We start from the raw sequence: 21,432 nt of genomic DNA, 5'->3' as shown, positions 1-21,432 counted from the left end.
TTCCTGGGACAGCAGAGCTGGGAGACAGGGAAGGGCTCTTCCTGTGGCTGAGCACCAGTGCTGATGCCAGTCTCCTGTCCTACACACTCCCCCTCTAATGTCTGGGGTAATGTCGCTTTTTATCATCCCAAATACTACCTTTTTCAGAAGACTTTATGCTTCAGTATTTGTCTGCCTTCCAGTTACTTAACATTTTTCCTACACACAGATTGATTTTATCAAATTCTACTCCAAGCTACAGCAATCTGGGAGGTTAAACTAGAACATTATATCTGGCAGCAAAACAAAGACTATTTGAAGTACCTTCTATAATTTTGCCAGTGATAGGGAAATAATTATGTTTACGTGGTAGTTTGAAAAACCTTTGGTTCACCATAAATAAAAGTTGTTCTCTAGTCCACATTTTTTTCAGATTCCTTTAAGACAAACTTTTGCTGACTACATTTACTACTCCTTCAGAGACATTCCTATTTTAAAGATGATTTTATGCCATGATAAAAGTAGAAATTTTCAATTGCTCTGTCCCATTGAGAATCCTCAATTTTGATTTTTATACACAGAAGAGGCATTGGTGTGAAATATACCCCAGAACTAAAGGGAGCAGAAGCTCTGCAATTCATCCTCAAGCAGGAACTGTCATCAACCTCAAGCCTTGGTGGTTTTTCACCTGCAGGATGTGATTGTACACAGATCACTTACCTGACACATCTCTCACTGGTTCCCAGTGCAAGTCATCATCTTTGTCCTTCATCCATCCACACAGTCCACTGTCAAAATCACAGCTGTGCACCAGCACACCTGGCAGAACAGAGCAGGAGGTCACAAAAAAACCCCAGAAATTATTCAAATTGTTTTGGTTTTCAATTTCACATGTGGCTGACACTAGGAAGTAAGTATGAAAATTAAATGTAGAAGAAGGAGCCCTAGGAAAAGAATCTAAAAAATACTAAAACAATAAAAAGGACCCTTGTATTATTAATAATTCATGCTATTTTTGTGCTGAATTTTTAGGAGATAAAAGCGTAAGGTTCATATAGGCGAAAGGTTGGTTTTACATGGATTATAAAGCATAGTTTAAAAGAGGAGCATAAGATGTTGGAGTCCTAAAAAATGTATAAACCACCAAGAAATTTCAAAAAATCATAAACCCTAGGTCCTGAATAGGAGATATGGTCTTTACCTGGGTCATCATTTGCTTCAAATTCATCAGCTGTAATCCCTCGTTCAATTTCAAGTATTTCAAACAGATTATTGCTCACTCCAGGCTGGCGTGGAACTGTGAGAAAAAAATGAATGAGATAAGGAAGTACGTCACTAATTTAGCTCTAACAAAAACCAGCAGAGCAGCTCTGGGCATTGTGCTTTTCCTGGAGATTGCAATACATTTCATTATATTCAACACAAAGACTCATAAACTTTATGCCTACATGATTTATGATTTGTGTTGTAACATTTACCTAAGCACTGTAAAAGGTGATTCCAAATCTCCTAAGAGCCCTTTGAATGAAAGCTCCTTTTTAACCAGGGGGGAAAGCTTTAACCTTGAAGCACACTATTCCTCTCCAAATGCATTTTCAGAGACAGTGGTTTCTCAATAAAATAAAGCCACAGGAAAGTCCCCACACAACCCTTCCACAGACATTTCCAGGAGAACCTCGACAGGAGGCAGCAGTACTTGCAAGAGGCCCCACGAGCACTTAACCTCTGAAATACAGCTGAAGGTACATCCATCAATCTGCAAAGGATTAGAGCTCCCAAAACAATTATCAGGGTTGTATTGGGAGTTGAGAAGGAGGAGCTCTATTGGAAGCTGGAATTCAACTGTAATTATACTTTCTGCTTTCCAGCACAGCCTGTGCTTCAGCTGCTGTTCCCAGCTGGAGGAGAAGGAACAGCTCTTGGTGATTAAGAGGCCCAGAGGTTATTACACATTCAGCATCCAGGATAACCTGAAATTTATGAGCTCTTTGTGGGAGTGATGGCTGCCAAAGTCAGGTGGCTACAAAGACTCCCACGTATTTCTGAAGATGCTGTGCCAGTTTGTGTAAGTTTCCAGCAGGTTTCCTGAGTGAAGGACAGCTGTCAGCTAGAGATAAACAGATTGCACTGAACAGAGCTGTCTTGGAAAATTCCTCTTTCAGAGGCAGGTCTAATGCATAATTCATAACAGTAGTAATGTGTTTCAGACATGTCCTCAGATTTTATAGGCACCTCTGACACCTAAGGTATTTGTAAGCGTCTTATCTTTTAAAAACTTGGCATGTTTTCCATTTGCAGTGCTAAAATAACTATTAATGTCTCTATAGAACAAGTGAGAACACGAAGAATTAAGATAACTGAAAGGACTCTTGTTTTCAGAAAGTCAAATCCAAAGTTAAGAAGCAACTTCTTTTGCACTAGGTCAACATGAAAATAGCACTGCTCCAAGAGCTCCTCTGAAGCCAGAAGACAGAAAAGAAAAAAAATGTTGAAATTAGGACAAAATAAGCAAACTCTAATGTAAGTACTTTCTAAACTCTAATTTAAAGTACTATTCTAGGCTAGAGGTCTTGAATAAAAATTTTATACAACAAAAACAAATAGTTAAAAAGCTCAAAATCTGTAGTAAACCAATGAACTCCTAAATATAATAGTCACTATTTGAATCATTAAGTCTCCCTTTATTTTTGTTTTCTTTTTAGTCCTTTGGAGATTTTTGACTATGTCTATTTGCAGTCTAGGATATTAACACTCAAAACAGCTTCAGATTTAAGGCTATTGGGTATTAGAGGACTGTTAATTTTTAAAGATACCTTGATTGCAAATAGCATTTTTGCTGCTTCATTTCACCTGGGCTGTTTTGCTTACGTGATTAAAAACCTCGAGCTTTAACATGAAAGAAACCTTACAAATGTGCACAGTCCACATGACCTAGGCCAATAATTGCCTTGCAGAACATCAATGCACAAATATTATATTCAGGCACATAAATCCACTGTTCACCCTGAATTTTGCAGGTGGGGCAGGTGAACAGGCACATTTATGCTGCACACCCAGGGAGCACCACCTTGCCTTTCCTCACCTCCGGCTGTGCCAAGGGAAGAAGACACTGTTTGTTTTCTGTGCTGTGGAGAACAAGTCAGCTTCAGAGCTGCTGAGCACAGCACAGCAGGCACCGAAGGCTCAGACCACAGGTTCTAAATGAGCACCGAATGAGGTTCTAAATGAGCACTGTGGCAAAGAGCATGAAGGAAACTCTCTGCCGTGCTCAAAAGTTTGTAGGATATTCAGGGGTCACAGTTTTAAGGTACATGTCCTGCACACCCTCTTCCCAGTCTGACACCGTCCTTGTTTATGGAAAATACTGCAAAAAATATTAGGAACTTAACTTCTAAACTACTTCAGTTTACTTCTTCAAGTACCACTTCTAATGCACTGATGTTTTCTGTAAACCTGAGTTGCATCTGTGCACACATACAAGAATTCTCCAAATTAAAGTTGACATACCTGCCAATAATTAAAGCTCTGCAAAAAAATTTTTTTTTCAAAAAATTCCCTGAGAATCCTTTCTGAACACTTTTTTTACTAACTTCTGGAAGAAGGTGTTGTAGTGCTTTAACAGTCACTTCACTGCTTGGACCTAATTACAGGAACGTGCACTCAATTTGAAACAAGGGTTACCATAAGAGATGCAGGACTGTAAATAGGACCCACATGTACACTTCTTTTTGCCACGACAACCAATATGTTCAGTGGTGATCGTGGGAGAAAGTATTTGGCACAATTATTTTCTGCAAGCTTTCCAAGCCCTTTCTGTGTACTTTATATAGTGTATCAGTGTGCTTTTCACTTAACTTCAATGGTTTGATAAAGCTTGTTAAATAGAAACTTGGCTTCTTTTACTTGGAGAGTTTTATAAGCTCTGAGTGAGCCAATACACCCACACTACCATATTCTCAAAGTTCATGAGCTAACTTCTTCTTAGATGCACAAATCTGGGGGGAAATATTAAATAACTGTGATTATTAAATATTAAATTAGAGGAAATTCTTTTGGGATTTTTTAACCTTTGGGAAAGCAATACAGCTTTTTTTTAAAATTTATTTGCTAATTGCTGAGAGTGGGAGTATAAGAAAGTACATGTATATATACCAGCTTGTTTGCAATAAACAAATAATTGCTGTTTTGGTGTTACAAAACCAAGACATGGAGTGCAATTTCATGTTATTAGTAATTGTTATTACTATTAATAATGCAGTTCTCTGGTTCACAGAAAAAAATGATTTAGCACTGTAAGGGCAATTCCACTCCACACAGTAATTGTGACTAAGCTTCCCATTCACTAAAAACAACAACAAAAAAGGACAAAGTTTTTTGACTGAATAGTTACAACTGAAAGCTGTTAAATCCCACTTGCAAAAAAAATCCTGCAAGTGATGAGATCTCACACACAACTAGTAGAAAACAGCTAAAAGGGTAGTCCAGAGGTCAGTCCAACTGAGAAAACAAGAATAAGTCCTGTTTTCCTCCAGGGAAGATATTGATATATGCTGGGCTAAAAAAAAAAAAAAAAAAAGGCAACAGAGAGGTACATTTCACCCTTTTGTTCAGACACCCACAGTGTCCAGGATATATTTCTTAAAACTCTACAGATTCAAATTCTTCAGTAAGAGTTATTTTAGGAAGTGCTTTGATGGACTGTGCCACCCTCTCCAGCACTATTTACATTTGAGGGGAGACACAACAGTCTCAGCATGCCACCACTCTGCAGTCCAATCTTGCATTTCTCAGGCAGTTCCAAGGCTCAATAAGTTTTACCAAAATCAAACATCTTGGTATTTATCTTTGCGGAAGGTTTTCTGCAGAGTGACCTGCCTGCTTTTGTATGAACATCCATTTGGGAGGTGCAGAGTGCCAAGTGGGTTTCAGGGAAACACAGCTAAAACAAGGAGTGTACAGAAGCTTGCATATCAGATCTGGGGACTAAACTTGCTGCAAGATTGATTGAGGGTGAGACTTGTAAGGCTCCTAGATTTCATGACTGAACTCCAGAGTACCAACAGGAACAAAGCACCTATGGCAAATGCTTAAATATAAAGACAAATACATTTTAAAAGTTGCCAGAACAGTGAAGACAAATCACATACTGTTGTAAAATAATGCTACTCTAATGATATCAAGGAATAACAAACCCCCTATTCTTTGCTTTTATTATTTCCCTTGTTTTAACAGCTTCAAGGATCACAAAACTGCACTTACAGCACTAAGGACTGTGCAGTCACTGAAAGGGAGAAAAGAAAGAATCCAGTTTTAATCCAGTCTTTACATTTTTAATAGCTGTTATGAGAAACATTTCCTAACTCCAATATTTTCAGCTCCACTAAGGGCTAAGAAGGAAAACTGCTGAACTGTCTTTTAATACAGATAAGGGGGTTTGTTATTGCTATGTTGATATCTAGTGTTATGCTTTAAGTTTATGCTTTTAGTGCTTATTATCCAGATCCCAATGGCAACAGAAATTCACAATCTTATTGAGAAGTTTGTTCTATTTCTTAGAGACTTATAACTAGAAAAGATTCCTCTGTACTTCACCATAGTTTGTATCGGTCCTGAAATAGTTAAATATTAAGCTATCACTGCATTCCTCCCTCATTGCCATTCCCCCCATATCCATATCAGGAGAAGATTATCCTTGGTGCCAGATTCCACTGTCTGCATCTGACTAAGTGGTTCAAAGGCCAAGTGTAGGAATTCCATGTTAAAAAATACAAATTTTTTGTTATCTGAAAAACATCTCCCCAAAGTCACTGCAGGCTTTTTTAGAAGTGGGGTAAAGCATCTAAAGAAAAGCAACAACCCAATACCTTTTAAAAATTGCAAAGGGATTTAAACAACATTATCAGCATTTTATCTTTTGTGCTCTTTGTCACTGCTGAACAGAGCAATTTCTCTGATCCTCAGCTCATTTTAAGTTGAGCAGCACATTCAAGAGAGCTCTAAAGTGAAATCCTAGGTCAAGCTGACTCAGTGTGTGGAACAGCAGGTCATATAACAACAAAGGGAGAAAACAGGGAGCAAGGAGTCACCAAGGGTGCCCCAAGAAAAGGTTAACTAACAAAAAACTAGAATTTGAGAGATGCTTGCAGAAAAAAAAGTCCATTTGCCCCAAGCATGTTTCCTTTGCTGATGTGGAGCAATCCTAGAGCACCAGGATTTGGTGTAGGACATGTGTGCAGCAGCCAATGGCTCCTTTGCCATGGATTGCCTGGCAGAAGAATCACCTACTCGGTGGCAGAGCAAAGCAGTGCTGCTTCCTGCAAGTCTGGCTAAGGCTGCAGAGCCCCATGGGAAAAAAAGAAAGGGAAATATCCATGTATCCCAAGACAACCTAGAAAAACACAGCTTTGAGGTCTTTAGCAGATGCTAATGGCTGGGAGCTCAGAGCTGCCAGTGCTTGCTGGGTACAGTGCTCTCCAGGCTGGGTTTTGCCTGTCCCTGTGTGATAAAACACTACTTTTTGTGACTCTTTGGAATACAACAACTCTTGGAGACACAGGAGGAAGCAGACACCTAAGATGACACAAATTCTTTTGAAGATTTATAAAACTGAGGTTAAACCCTAGTTCATGACCTGAGTGGATCTAACATCGATTTCCTCCTCTGTTTTCCAAGAAAGTAAGAGTTACAAGACTACTAACTGCTCCCTGTATTCTCTAGTGAGAAACAAAGGGAAAAAGAGCAAGGCTTTTTCTTCCCTTTCCAGTCAGGCATATGGGGACCAAAGTGCAAATTAATTTTTGAGAACTGGCTTCTTTGTGCCTCAACTGGAAAAGCAGCTAATATGAGGAAATGAACCTAAAGAAGCTTGATATAAGTAAAACAAATTTAGCTCATATCCACAACCCAGGAATATTACAAAAATGTCTGAGGTAGGTGAGACTAAAACAGAAACAGCTTTAAAGAAGCTGAAGGAAATAGTTTGAAACACCCCTTTCCTGAAGAAATATAGAGGCAAGTGAAAAATCCACAAATGTTTTTGGAGGTGGGGAGGGCTTGGCACATCCACATAGCAGCTAAGAAGCAAGTTGAAGGTTAGCTAAATGTTACTAGTTATTCCAGTTTGAAATCGTGTATTGTCTTAACACCACGGTTGTTACCATTGTGTCTGGCTGTGAGGAATGATTTTGCAGAGGCTCTGGCTCACACTCGGTGGGAGCACTGCCATCCTGAGCTCACAGTGCCTCACACCCAGCAGCTGCAGCCAAACAGAGCCAGGCACTGCTCTCCCACACACCTGGAGCAGGGGCAGGGCTGGCCAGCAGGGCCTGAACTCGAGCTGCACACCACATCTGTGAGCTAACGTGAAAGGCGTTTCAGGTAACGCACCTCATCTGACATTTGCCACGGCCAGGAGCACTCATGCAGCCAGGGCTGCAGCCCAGCTAATGCCCAGGAATGCAGCACCTGCCATAATGCTCCCATGCTGCTGAACCCCGGTGTGATGGCATCTGGGGATGTCCAAGTATCTCTGTGTTATCCTTACAAGTGCAGGACCGAGGAGAGGCAGACCCAGGCTCTGTGCATCCCACTGTAGTAATGTATGTGGGCTGTAACTTTTCCACCTGCTTTTTTAAACGTCCCACATGAGGAAATGTAACTTCTGCTCTTCCCCAAAAACTTCTTCAGTAACAGGATTCAAGAAACACCCTACTCTACAAGCAATGCTTTCTTTGAGAAAGTAGCACATTCTTCTGAAACTGAACTGTTTTGCACTAAACTGTAAGTTTCAAATCCTTAACAAATGCTTTTGAGCACTCCCAACAAAAACACTTCTACACAGAGAGAAAGTAGGAGAATGACCACTACCTAGATGATACTTTCAAAGTGTCCAGAAGAGAAAAAAGAGAAAAACAAAGCAGAAAGCAGAGTGGAAAGGAGAGACAAAGATAAGAGAGAGGAGAAAAAAAGACACACCCTCACGGAAGATCACACTATTAGCATCATCTGGAGCACAAGTGGAATAGGCTTTCAGTCATACAGTTACATCACACACATGAATATCAAGTGTGTCTCTTGCAGGTAACCCAAAAAAAATACATGGGATTAAGATAGACATCTGTTTACTTGATCCAAGGACTCCCTGTCCCTGTATTACTTGCTGAGGCCAGGAACAGCTCGTGCTTGACCCTTTCAGTCCTGCTGTGCTCTGCACTGAAGCCTTTGAAGCTATGTATATATATCACAAACTTCAGTGTGGCAGCTGACCTAAACAAACAGTTGATAAACACCTTGCAAATGTCCTGTGTTTGTTATATGTACCATAATATAATCTGCAGTCAGACCAACTTTCCTATTTTCCAAACTCCTATATGTGAAACACATGTATTAAAAGTATTAGCTTCAAAATCCCTCTAGGGATAATACAGAAAGACTAATTGTAAATAATAAGCTTTACACAGAGAATTGTTATGACTTCATGAAAATAGCTGAAAACTATACCTCTGCTTTAGTATTCCAGAGAACACTGCAGCGTGAGACAGAGACCTGGGAAGCATAATGCTGGTGTCCACAATAACTTCTACAAAACTGTATTTTTAACTGTTGGGTCCCATTAGATTAAGCTTCATAAATCTTCATTATATTTCCTTTTAGAATTTCACTTAATGTCCATATTTTTAACTGAATATGAAGCCAAAAGAACACTCTACCAAGCAGTACCAGGATTTACCTTCTAACTTCTGTCAGCTTCACTCTCTTTCTAACTGTCTACAAGAGATAAAATGTCACAGAGAAAACACTTTTACAAGGAACAAAATATTTCACTGGGTAATGACCTGGAACAACAAAGCCCAAGAAATCACCACATAGATGCCAAAGAAACCAGAAAAAAAACTCCCACATTGCTTGTGCACCTGCTCTGAGACAGCAAACTTTTCCTCCTACTACATTGCTTCAGCAGCTTTATTGTACAACAAGCTGGAGAGCTGATCCAACACACCCTCCCCATCTCTAAAATTAGCCGCAGAACTAAAGATGAAATCTGGTGTTGAGTATTTCTTGGCAGATATGCACAGCTCTGTAAGTGCCAGTAATGTCTCCTGTGGTATGCACTAAAGCTGGCACAATGGTGCTGTAGACTTCAGAGGAGCTCCTAAAGTTACATGCGTTCATGCTACGAGAATCTTTACTATCTTCAGCTTTTCATGTATCCCTTTCCACAGACACAGGCCAGAAAATTACCCTCTATGCTATTTTTATGCATTTTTCCCATTGTTCAGTCATGAGCATCTGCGACTATTTGAACCCATACAAAAAACAGTCTCATAGAAGTCTTTAGGTCTTTAGGTTATCAGGCATGATCCCATTTCTTTACTATTCTTAAAGCTATGGTAATACTTTGTTTAGGAGGGACTCTCAACAGTCTGAATTTAAATCCATTGACTACTTTATGAGTTACGTTGCACTTCAATCCTTTTCAATAAAATGTCTTTCATTTCCTTAAAACCTTCATCTGAAAGCATAACTAAGTACTTCTACAGGACAATATACTCAATAATTTCAGGGGAAAAAAATAAACACTTTTTTGATTGATTGATTCAGAACTTCAGTTGCAAACTTTTGTTAGGTAATAAAATCAACTAATTTTGCAGCTTTACCATATAACCATTTTCTCTGTTCTCAATGGTATAGTGTTCCAAAAAATCCAAAACAGTATAGTGCATGCTTTCATCTGCAGCTTTGATAAACAAAGGCATATCTAAAATTACTTACTGAACACATCTCCTCGGGGTTTCTGAGGATCTGGCTGGATCCTGTTGTCATCTATAACTCCTTGGGAAGATGTAGTTTCAATGGGAACATGTGCAGGCTCTTCAGTTGTTACCAGAGGAGTTCTTTGTGGTGGTAGTGTAGGTCTCACTGTTGTAGGCTGAGGTGTTGTTGGAGGTGGAGGCTTCACCACTGGTGTTGTGACCGGCCTTGTTGTCACTGGCATGTACCTCGTGGTTGGCTTGGGTGTCATTCGACTTGTCCTGGGTGCTGGTTGAGTTGGCACAGGTGTAGGACGAGTTGTTGGCACGGGTGTAGGACGAATTGTTGGCCCAGGTGTTGGACGAGTTGTTGGCACGGGTGTAGGACGAATTGTTGGCCCAGGTGTTGGACGAGTTGTTGGCATGGGTGTTGGACGAGTTGTTGGCATGGGTGTTGGACGAGTTGTTGGCATGGGTGCAGGATGAGTTGTTGGCCCAGGTGTCGGACGAGCTGTCGGCCTGGTCACTGGCCTTTCTGTAACAAAAGCAGGTACATGCAGTGGTCTGAGGAGTTGTGCCTTCAGCATCAACAATCCTGCTCATTCTACACTGCCTCCCTCAGGGAGAGTGCAACTGGCCTTGAATATGTGATAAGGACCAGGTGGTTCAATCAGAACAATAGGAATAACTGCAAAGAGAATCAAAATGGGACCAAAATGGACATCTCAGCCTCTCACTCCAGAAACTTAACAATCTATTTCACTGTGACACAGAGACACATGAAATAATTTTTTTTTCCTCTGAAGGTTTCCATCAGTTAGAAACATACTTTAGCATCAGCACTGCTAAATTATCGTATCCCTTTAGGTCGTACTTGGCACTGCAGCAGTTTAGAGATAATTTAGAATGACTTAAGGTCAAGACACTTCCATCCCACATCAAGCCTTTTTCAGAGTTGGCAAACCTTACACAAAAGCTTGCTGGTTAAAAAAGCATGGGCAGGAAGTCATGGGTTAAGCAGCCCTCTAAACTGGACAAGTTCATAACCAGGAGTGGAAGCAAGTTTCGTAAGACCCCGACGTTACAAGCATTTTGATCACAGATGGCCAGGTACCTTGGATTAAGAAAGTTCTTGCAGACCTTTCCTTCTAAACATTTCTCCTTGTCAATAAGCAGAATTATTTTAGAAATTGAACCAAGCCAGCCTTCATTTAGATCCTTCTCTCTGCTAAGCACCAGGACACGAAGACATTTTTCAACCTTCACAAAAACAAGGTGCTGGACTGAGCACCACTTTAACCCCAGTGACAGTGCCCACAGTACTATCTCCTCCAATGTTTCAGAAAGCACAACAAATTTAAACTTAGTTTCACAAGGAAAGTTTCTGAAGACATGAAGCACAAGAATATGTTTTGTTGTTTTCTATTGGTTAATAAGCCTTTTGTATCTCACTGGAGCTCTTATAAGGTTCAGTAAGAACTCTAGTCACATAGTTTGTGTACAAGCTTTTCAAGTATAGCACACAGTTAAAATGAAGAACTACTGTTTGTTAAACAGTGAATTGTTTGATGAGAGCAGGTAAAAATGTTTTCCCTCTAGCCACTTGTTTATTACTATCCCTTTGAGTACTCTGCAGTTTTGACATTTATGGCATATTAAAATACAAAACACCCTGTAGGACCGTGTCCCAGTAATCGACATGAAATGTGCCCACATATACTTGCAAGCACTCAGGATGTGAGAGAACACCTTTTACCATGACAGCTATAGCCAAAGGGGAAAAAAGGTGCTGATCTTTAAAAAGATCAGTGAGTCACCAAACACCAGATCCCACAAAGGAATGCAGGATCAAAAAGATCCAGCAAATGTCACATCCAGGAGCTGCACACTCCTGTGGGACGTCAAATATGGGAGAGCTCCAACACCTTATTCTGTACCAAGGGGGTGGCTGCTTTTCCAAGAGAAAGGTGGCCAAGGGAATTTTCCCACAGCAAATCCTTCCAGTGAAATCCTCCCTCCTGGCTCTTCTCACATCCGGGAAGCAGCAGGGAGTGGATGGGGTGAGCTGCTGAAACGGGCCAGTTGTGGAGTGTACATAACAACAGGGTATGAGTAATGTGCACTGTTTGATCACACCTACCCTGCTTACTCAGTTGCTCTCATCCTGAAGCAATCTCTAGAATCAAGCTAGGAATAGGGAGAGGTGAATTTCTTTCTAATTATGAAAATGTCTCAGGGAAAGATATTTTTACAAGGCATGCTAAGACCTAGAAAACTCTAACTACATTCCCCTGCCCCTTATTTAGTATTAAAAATAGTTAGGAGAAACTGAGCCTGACAGAGCTGTACCTTAAAGTTTACAAAATGGGACACAGAAGCTTTCAGAATCTCTATTATAAACGGAACATTACATACGTATGCAGTTTGTTCCATTGTCTCTGTACCCTTCTTTACATTTGCATTTGTAGGATCCTGGAGTGTTGTAGCAATGTGAAAAACTACCACACTGGTGGTGGCCAAGGGAACATTCATCTATATCTGCAACAGAAAATTTACATTAAAAAATCATTTGCTTCATAGAAACCTGACTTTCTGCTTATCCCTGCAAAAAAAAACCACCCAAACATTAATACAATTTTGATTATTTAAAAATAATAATAATAATAAAACTTTTGCCAGGGGGAAAAGGAAAACAGACAGTCATAAATCAATGTGGTGATGCAAACATTAGGGAAAATAGGGACTATTGGGCAACTTTGGTATTGCTAAGCTTTTACCTTAGCATCAGCTTCAGACATGCCATAGGAAGATTGCAGCTGAGATCATTAAGATCACAATTTTAACAACCACTTCTTACAGGTGACAGAATAAGAATAAAACAAACTGAGTGTAGGAATATGCATGTTCTTAATCACACAGATATTAAATCAGTTTTTCTTCATAAAATTCTTCCTATATTGTACATCTACATAGATGTTTCTACACCAAGTAGAAACTGCTGGAAATGTTTCATATGCCATATCCACATTTATTGTCAGTGATGCAAGCAAAAATCTCCAAATTCCAGTGCTCTGAATACAAATTTCTCTGAAAAAAAAATACTTAAGCAAACATAAAGCAATGCCTCATTATCTCCAAATTATCTTTTTTTAGTGAAAGAATCATAATCGGTTGAGACCCTGTGAAACTAAGGCAGAGAGACCTGGGAATATCTTTGTTGAAGGGCACACACCAGCTGCATTCCAGTCTCAAGTCCAGACAAAAACAGGTTATTTCCCAACTCCTGCCTCTTCCCCACCTGTCTGCAGGGGAAGGAAAGTTGGGCAGTCTGGGCTGGGAGGAGGTAGGGTGTGCACATTTTCTTATCTTGGATCTTGGGACATGCTATGGAGCACACCAGTGTTACAGCTCAGACACGGCCAAAGCTCAAACACTGCTCCAAGCCTACAACTGCCAGAGACAATGAACCCTGAGGAAAAAACGGCTTTGGAAAGGAATTCCTGCAGTCATCAGCTCTGTTCTCCTCACTAGCTTCCCCACAAGAACCAGCTACAAGAAAGTGGGTCAAATACATGCCTTCTTTTTCACAGCCTATTTCTATAATCCACCCTTTCTTAAAATACCAATTCAGTGTAAAACAACCTGCTTCAACATTTCAGCCGTAATAAACAAACCTTCCTCTTTGAGCCATTAATTTAATTTTCAAATACACAGCTCTATTACACACACATGAGAAATAGCTTGTTATTACCATGGCACTGGTATTTGCCTCCAATGTACATCAGGTCAAAGCCTTTATGACACCTGCAAATGTAGCTCCCAAAGGTATTGACGCAGTGCCGGAATCGTGGGCAGAGAACCCTCCCAGTAGCACATTCATCAATATCTGTGGAAACAAAGGAACTGTATTATTCTTAATAACAGTTAAAATACAATACATGCTGTCTAAATGAAACTGGCTTCACATAATGGAAAGCTAAAGAATAGCAAAGTATTTTTCATAAGGGCCCTTGGTCAGCCAGCAGTAATTCCTGAGCACTTCTGGCTGTGCCCTCCAGTTCAGCTCTGGGTCACAGGCAGATGTCCAGGGAGCAGCTGATGCTCACCCACTGCTGCTCTCCCTGCCTGGGGAGCTCTCAGACGAGGTCAGGCTGACACACAAAAGCTGTCACTCTCTCTGCAGCCCCTGGACACCGAGCCGAGGCTGCTGAGTGCTCAAACACTAATTCTCACTGAGGTAGAGACCTGCCACGCACGGCTGCTTCTGACGCACGCAGCTCCTCCTGTTTGCTGGTTATCTACAGGGCACAGTTCAAGCCTTTGCTCTGCAGCTCTATCAGGCTCATGATCTATGGGAAAGCAGGGTTTTGCTCTCCACACCGCTCTTTTCCCAAAAGGAGCCCTTCAGCTGCCGATGTCAAGAGTGCAAAACAAAGCCGAGTGATTGATGCCCTGCTGCTCTTGTGAAAGAGGCCTGAACAAGGCAGAGCCTCTTCCAGTGCACAGAAAAAATGTTACCACCAAGCTGCTGGTTAGTGAGTCAGGGCAGCTACCTGAGGTGGGGGAGATGGACCTTCAGCTTCTCTCCAAGCTGGGCTCCCACAGCCAACAGAAGTGACTTACAGCCATGAATTGCCGGCCAGGTGGGTCGTCCCAGGAGCTCCTGCTGGCACTGTCCCACTCTGCATGAAGAATTACTGAGGACAGCAGGGATTCAATCCTGAGCTCCCACACTCCTGGCCCTCCTGACTGCTCTCTCTCCATCAGGAGCATTGCTGGAATGGTGCAGTAAAGGCCTCAATGAAAAAGAAAACAAGGCCAATACTGGGCACCTCTCCACAAGCCTGAATCTTCCCATAAATCTGTCTCTTGATTTGAATTTATTGTTAACATTTTAGACTTTGAGTATGGTACTAAGTTTTACAAACTCTACCATGCTTCTTATTACAATTTAATCAACAAGTCACAATATTCTATCCTTTATTAAAATATTATTTCAAGGCTGCAAGTTTAAGACTCTTGATTACTAAGAGTTAGTTGGGATTTTTGTTGGTTTTGGTTGGGTTTTTTAATCTTTAAATCACAGCTTCAAAAAGTAGTTCAGTAAGAACAAGATTAGCCACTGAATGTATTTCATCATGGCATGGATTTGATCTTTAAAAACCTAATGTAGCATGTCCTGCTTCTTCCTCTGTACATATGCATATTTAATTCACATTTTTGCACATTCACATGAGGCAAAAATTATGTGAAATTATTTCAGCAGTGTAGTGGTAGGCAGTTATGTGTCCTAGAGATACCGGACAGAACTGTTAATACACTGTTCAAAACTGATGTAAAAATATAGAAAAATGTAAGAGCCTTCCACTAGCATATAATGAGAGGTGCATGGATGCTCATTGCTGAGGGGAAATTCACTTTTTGATCAGTAGCCAGAAGATGATCTGCTAGTGCTTGTGATCAGTTCCCTGTAGCTCTCAAACAGTGCAGTGACTGTGGCTTCTTTCAGGCCAATCCACGCCTGGACCAAAAGGTGCAGAGCTGCTTCCCTTCGCCTGCTGCAGCATGCTGTGGTTCATGCCTGCTTCCTATGAAAAGCAGGGAATGGAGGGGGGATCTGGAGCTCACCTCAGCACCAGGGAGCTGCTCCAAAGGCACACGAGGCAGTGTGATGATCAGCACCTAATGAGTGGGATGGTCAGTGTCCACCAGAGAAGCAGAATTGCTTCTCTCTCTTGTTGCAAGTATGACCAGATTACCAACTCAAGCACAAAATAACCTGAGACTAATTTAAAAATAGCATAATTTTTAAGTTTACAAAGCTGTATCTTCAATTTTCTAAACATACATAAAAAGGAAAGAATTAATTTTATAGTGAAAAATCATTATTTTCAGCCCTCAAATAATTTCAGAACATTTGAAGATGTGTATATGGCTCATTTCATTAAATTAAAATCCCAATCCAAAAACCTGGCAAGACCAATTGATTTATTGATTCAGGAGTCATTAATCACTTAATTAGCTGTTTAATCCACATTTTCTCTGAATACTTTGCTGAATTATTTTTTCACTTTGTTGCCATTTAGTTTATACAATTTACCTTTAAAGCCAAATTGGTGGCTCTTTACTGATTGTCTGAAAGGAACATTTTAAACAAGGGAATGCTCAGCAAGTGTTAAACTAAGAATAGAATAATGCCTAGGGGAATTTCCACCTGTGCTAAAAATAGGCATTGCATTCCCAGCTGTCTTTCAGACTTTCTACAAACAAGGATTTCATGAGCTGTAGGCAATGCACATTTCCATTTTCTTACCACCACCCACACTTCTATTTGTACTGCAGCATCATCCTGACCCTCGCTGGAGCCAACAACCTCCCCAACAGTGACAAGCTGGTACAAACATGAGGGAAAAGCACAGCCTTAGTCCCAGGTAGCTTCAACTCTTTGAGGCATTTACTGCAACTTGAACTTGATAGATAACACAGAAAGGGTGCATGTCATAATCACTTCTTACCAAAAAAGGGGAGAACATTATGTTATGATGCAGGAAGAACAGACATCTCTTGCTGTAACTATTTGCTCTGTATTGTACAAGGCTGCTCTGAAATTCTTGTGGAAATTTTAGAAATAGGTTTTAAAGTCTTTCTGAATGATGACCAACTAAAATGTGGGTACACAGTTCTTTGCCTTTCTGGGGAAAAAAAAATGTTTTTTTGAAAACTGCACTGAAGAACTCAAAGAGCTTCATAGGATTGGTTTGAGTGTTAGTCTTTGGCATTAAAGTACACTTTGTCTATTTCAAAGTATGAAGTTTCCCTGAATAGAAAAATGAACACTAGCAGAATGTTGCAAGCAGTTTTTCTAGCAAATTTCTCTACTTGGGGTAGCTTTCTTGAATTTGTACTTAAAATCATTCAGCTCACTATGGCATGGCACAAGTATCTTCCAGAGATCTCTTTGCCATAATATCCACAACGGGATTTATCACAACTCAATCCCTTCAATATGCAACAACAGTAGGTTTTTTCCTCCTGTGCTTTCCAATTTTTTCCATACACAGATGTGCCAATCATGCACTTCAGAAAGCCTCTGAGTTGGTGTGGATCCTGCTCTTCTCATCAGAAGATCTAGAGTCTGTCCCTTTCTCTGCCAAAAAACTTTTGGTCAGCATGGGTTAGGCACTTGGAGAAACACCTACCCTGTGGACAGCCAAGATACCCAAAGGGAAGATTAAGACATCCCCATTTTCTTATATTCTTTCAGTGTTACTGGTTATGGAATTGTAGCACTTCATAGAATATAAATAATAAAATCAGTGGAGCATCATATCCCACTCAGGATGTATAGTTAATGACTGATGAAATCACATGGCACACTGTTCTTCAGACCATAGCAGAGTCTGATTAACCATAAGCACCTTTTCCATGTTCACAAATGTGGGAACAAAACATTACATTTTTATACACTCTAAGTTCCTGTGTTTATTTTAACCTGGAGTTTTCACAGTATGGAAGAAGGACAGCACATTCAATTCCACTAATACTGGGAACATGCACAGACCTTCACCTTGCCCCACTACAATATCAATGATTTTTACAAATTATCCCTCTACCCACTGAACTAGACACCAACTCATTGGATATGAGGGACAGGTGATCTCCCCATTCCTTTTTTTATGCAGGCAGGCATTTTGGAGTTAGCAATAATTTCAAATGACCCAAAGTGGCAAGTGGCTTGGATACCAAAGAGTCTGCATGGGCTTTAGGCAGACAATGACACTTGCAGGACTGGAGCAAAGCACTGGCGATCTCTGACATGAGGGCACCTGAGCAACAGCCCTATTACTGTTCTATTACTAACAACTTTAAACTGCCTGTTCTATGCATTCTAAGTATCTCTGACAAACTCTCTTGAACTGCATTCTGTGCAAGGGTAAAAGCATTCTGGAGAAAAAAAAATTAAAAATGTTAAATCTACATCTGATCACCTACCGACACAAGTCCTGCCATCAGGCCCAAGCTGCAGCCCTGGAGAAGGACAGCGGCAGCGCACCTCCCCTTTCAGCACGTCACAGCCATACTGACAGTTTGCCATCAGGCAGGAAAGGGCATCTGGAGAAAAATAATTGAACACATTTAGATAAACACTGTGATCAGTGCTACAAAATTAATGAAAATTTTGGAGAATTAAGACATCACATATTTATGATAAAAGTGGGGAAATGCTTGTATGGTTCAAAGAGGAAAAACATCTGCTAATAAAATTCTTCTTTCCACAAACTAAGAAAATTTTCTCTAGTGTACAAAATTTTCTCTAAGAAAACTAAAAAAAAAAAACAAAAAAACAAACCAAAAAACTACCACAATTGTAGTAAGTAGAAAAAAAAAAAAAAAAAACCAAAAAAACAAACCAAAAAAACTACCACAATTGTAGTAAGTACTGTTATTGAATGCAGTCCCTAGAATATAAAGCCTAATATGTACTACAGACTCTCCTGGACAGTTACTGCTATTTTAAAAACGGGATATCTCTTATTGAAGGTAATTTCTCTCCCCTTACCTCTGTCCAGATATTCAAAGTAACTGTTTTTATGGGAACAAGTAGGAACTTGATCCCTGGAGAGATGGCAGTACAATTTTTATACCAGTCAAACAACCAACATCTGCAGCATTAAAGATTTACATTCATAAGGCCATAAGGCAGCAGAAATGCAGGTGTCTTGCTGCAATGAAAACTGCAAGCACTTGTCCTCAAAGGCCAATTAGCAGTGATTTACAGCACTGAAGAATGCTTTGGGGGAAACTTTCAATAAAACTAATAAAATCAAAACAATTGCTCCTGGCTTTTTTCAGCCTAATTTAACTAGGAAAAAAAAAACCAACAAAAAAAGAGCTCATCTTGTATGGCTGCCTAATTTCCAGCAAAATTAATCTTTTACTTGGGGACTCAATTTCATTTCATAGAAGTTGTCCAGGAAAACTCCAGCAGGGATTCTGAGAAGCTGGGAAAGAGCAAGCACCGAGGCTGGCCGTACTTGAGCACGTTCCATCTGGCATTAGCATGTAGCCGTTCAGGCAGTAGCACTTGTAGCTGCCGTACGTGTTCATACACCGGTGCTTGCACGGCCGCGGCTTTAGTCCACACTCATTCAGATCTGAAATGAAGGGCACAAGGGAAGAGGGTGGGAGTAGAAAACACACAAGGCATGCGTGGCAAAACTGCCAGTTCACGCTGCTGGAGAAGGAAGGGAAAATACGGCAATTAGCTTTTTATACGCAGCTCAGCTGATAGCAAGCGTCCAAAGCATCCTGCACGAAGCGCTGTTCATCCCTCCAGGCAAGCAGCTTATTTGGCTTGGTGTCATAGATGTCTTTTCAAAAATGACAGCATTAGCATTAGATGAAGTGCCAGCTGCTTCACTAGACAACACAAAAGCTCAGGCCGCCCACATCTTGCCACTGTTCACATTGATGTCACATCCAGGACCAGGCAGCACTCGGAAGAAGGAGGAGAGAGAAAGCAAACATCACTCTGCAATCACTATCAGTGATTCCGATAGCAATTCAGTGATTCACTATCATGCTTCAAAATTAGTGGCAGAGGAAGGTAGGAAAGCTGATGCCAACTTACTTCAAATAATCTCACAGAGAAAATTTAATCCTTATCATTTAGAAAATTCTCAAAGAACCTGACACCAACTGTATTTGTCAAGGACCATCCATGAGGGCTAGCATTTCAGACTTACAATTTAACAGAAAATTCATGGCTTGAACTGAAAATATTTAGCCTACAGTTTCCATATTAGTAGGCAGAACTTCAAACAAGAAGATTATTTCTTTCAGAATTCTCTTCCAAGAATATGTGTTGATTTTGTCTGAGTAAGCCAGAATACTTTGTCACTTATTATTGCTGCTATTTATTTGCACAGTGATGAACAAAGATGAAAATAATAAATCTATTCATAAATCCAGCCAGGGAGGACCTAAGAAAATGAATTATCAACCATCATCTCTAATATTGCACCATGCTGTCTGGCGGTCTTTTGCAGACAGAGAATTGCCATTTTTTCCAGAAATTTTCCAAGAGCCATCTCCCAGGGGCACCATCATTTCAAGTGTCACTCAATCCATGTAGCAGAAAAGTAAGCCTTGAGGCTCCCATCATGTCATAGATACACACACAGTAGCCGCTTCACAAAATGCCAGCTGAGGAGGTGACAGATGCCTCCTGTGGACTAGAGGAAAAAGCTCAGGGTTAAGATGCTGATCCGGAAAGATAAATACACCTCTGGCTGCAGTGAATTTATTGACTGCTTTTCAGAAAACTTAATTGGGTCTATGTAGTAAATGGAGTGAAAAAAGTTACATTCACTGTAGAGGTGAAGTTAGAGAAAACATTGATTCTAGACAACTACACCTGGAGTTTTAAAAGTTCTTAATGTCTGGATTATAAATTTGTCCTGAAACTCTGTAATCCACTGGTTTGTGAGAGTAACATTCTTCATCCCACTCTTTTCAGGCAAAATATTTTTAAATGGCATTCTAAAACTGAGAAATATATTCCCTTTAATTTGACTGGTAAAATGCAGAGACATCAAGAGAAAAATACACGCATCACACTACAGGTCACCGATGTAATCCAAACTCAGCTGCGAGGATGTTGCCTGTTTTGTCACTGCTGCTCCTGAGAGCTCCTAAGTGTGTTTACATGTATCATTAAACTTGCTGTCTTCTGACCTACTTTGTTTCCATCTTCATGGGGTCAAGGAATACCGAGCATCATGCAGACATAGCCCTCCCAGAACCTTTCCCCTTAGTTCATTTTCCAAGGTCTCAGGAAGAGCAGCATATTTAAGGACAAGATTACTTCCTGCTCCCCTCTTCTGCAAGAGGGTAGCGGTAAGGGATGTGGTTTTCCATTTCTACCTGTTAAGGCTGGACAAGATGTTTCCAGGAAACCTGAAGGGGAATATTTTCTCCTCAAGTGGTGAGGAAGATCAGGTGAGCCTAAGCAGGACTTCGGAGAGGAAAGATTGCCAAAATAAGGGCAGGACCTGTGCATGATAAAGGAGCAGCGATGACCACCTCTGCCATCTTCCTGGGGACCACACGCTGCAGAGACAGCATCCCTTTTCAGCTCTCACTCTTTGGGAGTGGGAAAAAGTTTGAACAGCTGCAAGGAGAATATACTTCTCACGGCAGGCACCAATGCCACACTCCTAAGAAAGCATCTTCTGGATTTGAGAGAAACAGCTGTAGAAGAAAGCACATTTTGTCCTGTGAAAGCAGGGTCTTCTGCTGGGAGTTGTGATTATAGCTATATGCCTAGGCCAAATGGAAATGCAGCAGATGATTATGCTACAGGGCAAGGACAAGTTTTCATTTTGAAAACCTTTGTGTGAAAAAAAGGTCTACATAAAAATCTCCAATAATAAGCAGATGAAAGTTCATGTTTTGAAAGGCAAACTTCTCTTGGCAGCACAAAAAGTATTGTTTTTTCTTTTTTCTGTAAAGCACACCTGAAGTGGGCAGTTCCTGACAGACATTATAGTTCTATTAACATATTTATTACACATGCAATGTGTCTGTTAAAAAAGTCATTGTTACATTCAAAAACTGTTAGCATTTGATTTCAATTCATAAATGTATCCCTAAGGAACCCATAGTACTGAATATACTGAAGTTCACTGACAACCATCATTTT

The 21,432-nt window shown here is 40.4% G+C and overlaps 1 protein-coding gene across 4 annotated transcripts in view; it reads right to left on the bottom strand.

Annotated features, from left to right (window-relative positions):
• NPNT (nephronectin) overlaps nucleotides 1-21,432 on the bottom strand; it is a 48,088-nt gene that overhangs the window by 6,203 nt on the left and 20,453 nt on the right. For 2 of the 4 annotated variants that reach the window (XM_041395816.1, XM_041395817.1), the window contains 7 exons: nucleotides 18,764-18,883; nucleotides 17,721-17,840; nucleotides 13,480-13,614; nucleotides 12,144-12,266; nucleotides 9,751-10,263; nucleotides 1,181-1,276; nucleotides 700-798 (listed from right to left, as the gene is read on the bottom strand). In XM_041395816.1, coding sequence (XP_041251750.1) covers nucleotides 700-798; nucleotides 1,181-1,276; nucleotides 9,751-10,263; nucleotides 12,144-12,266; nucleotides 13,480-13,614; nucleotides 17,721-17,840; nucleotides 18,764-18,883 — 1,206 coding nt within the window. The remainder of the gene's footprint in view (nucleotides 1-699; nucleotides 799-1,180; nucleotides 1,277-9,750; nucleotides 10,264-12,143; nucleotides 12,267-13,479; nucleotides 13,615-17,720; nucleotides 17,841-18,763; nucleotides 18,884-21,432) is intronic. The other 2 variants (XM_041395819.1, XM_041395820.1) reach the window with 1 other exon arrangement.

Source organism: Onychostruthus taczanowskii, unplaced genomic scaffold (assembly GCF_017590055.1).
Source record: "Onychostruthus taczanowskii isolate IOZ18803 unplaced genomic scaffold, ASM1759005v1 scaffold12, whole genome shotgun sequence".
Classification (NCBI taxonomy): Eukaryota; Metazoa; Chordata; class Aves; order Passeriformes; family Passeridae; genus Onychostruthus; species Onychostruthus taczanowskii.
The sequence above is the reverse complement of the archived record's forward strand: the minus strand, read 5'-3'. Positions and strand labels throughout refer to the sequence as shown.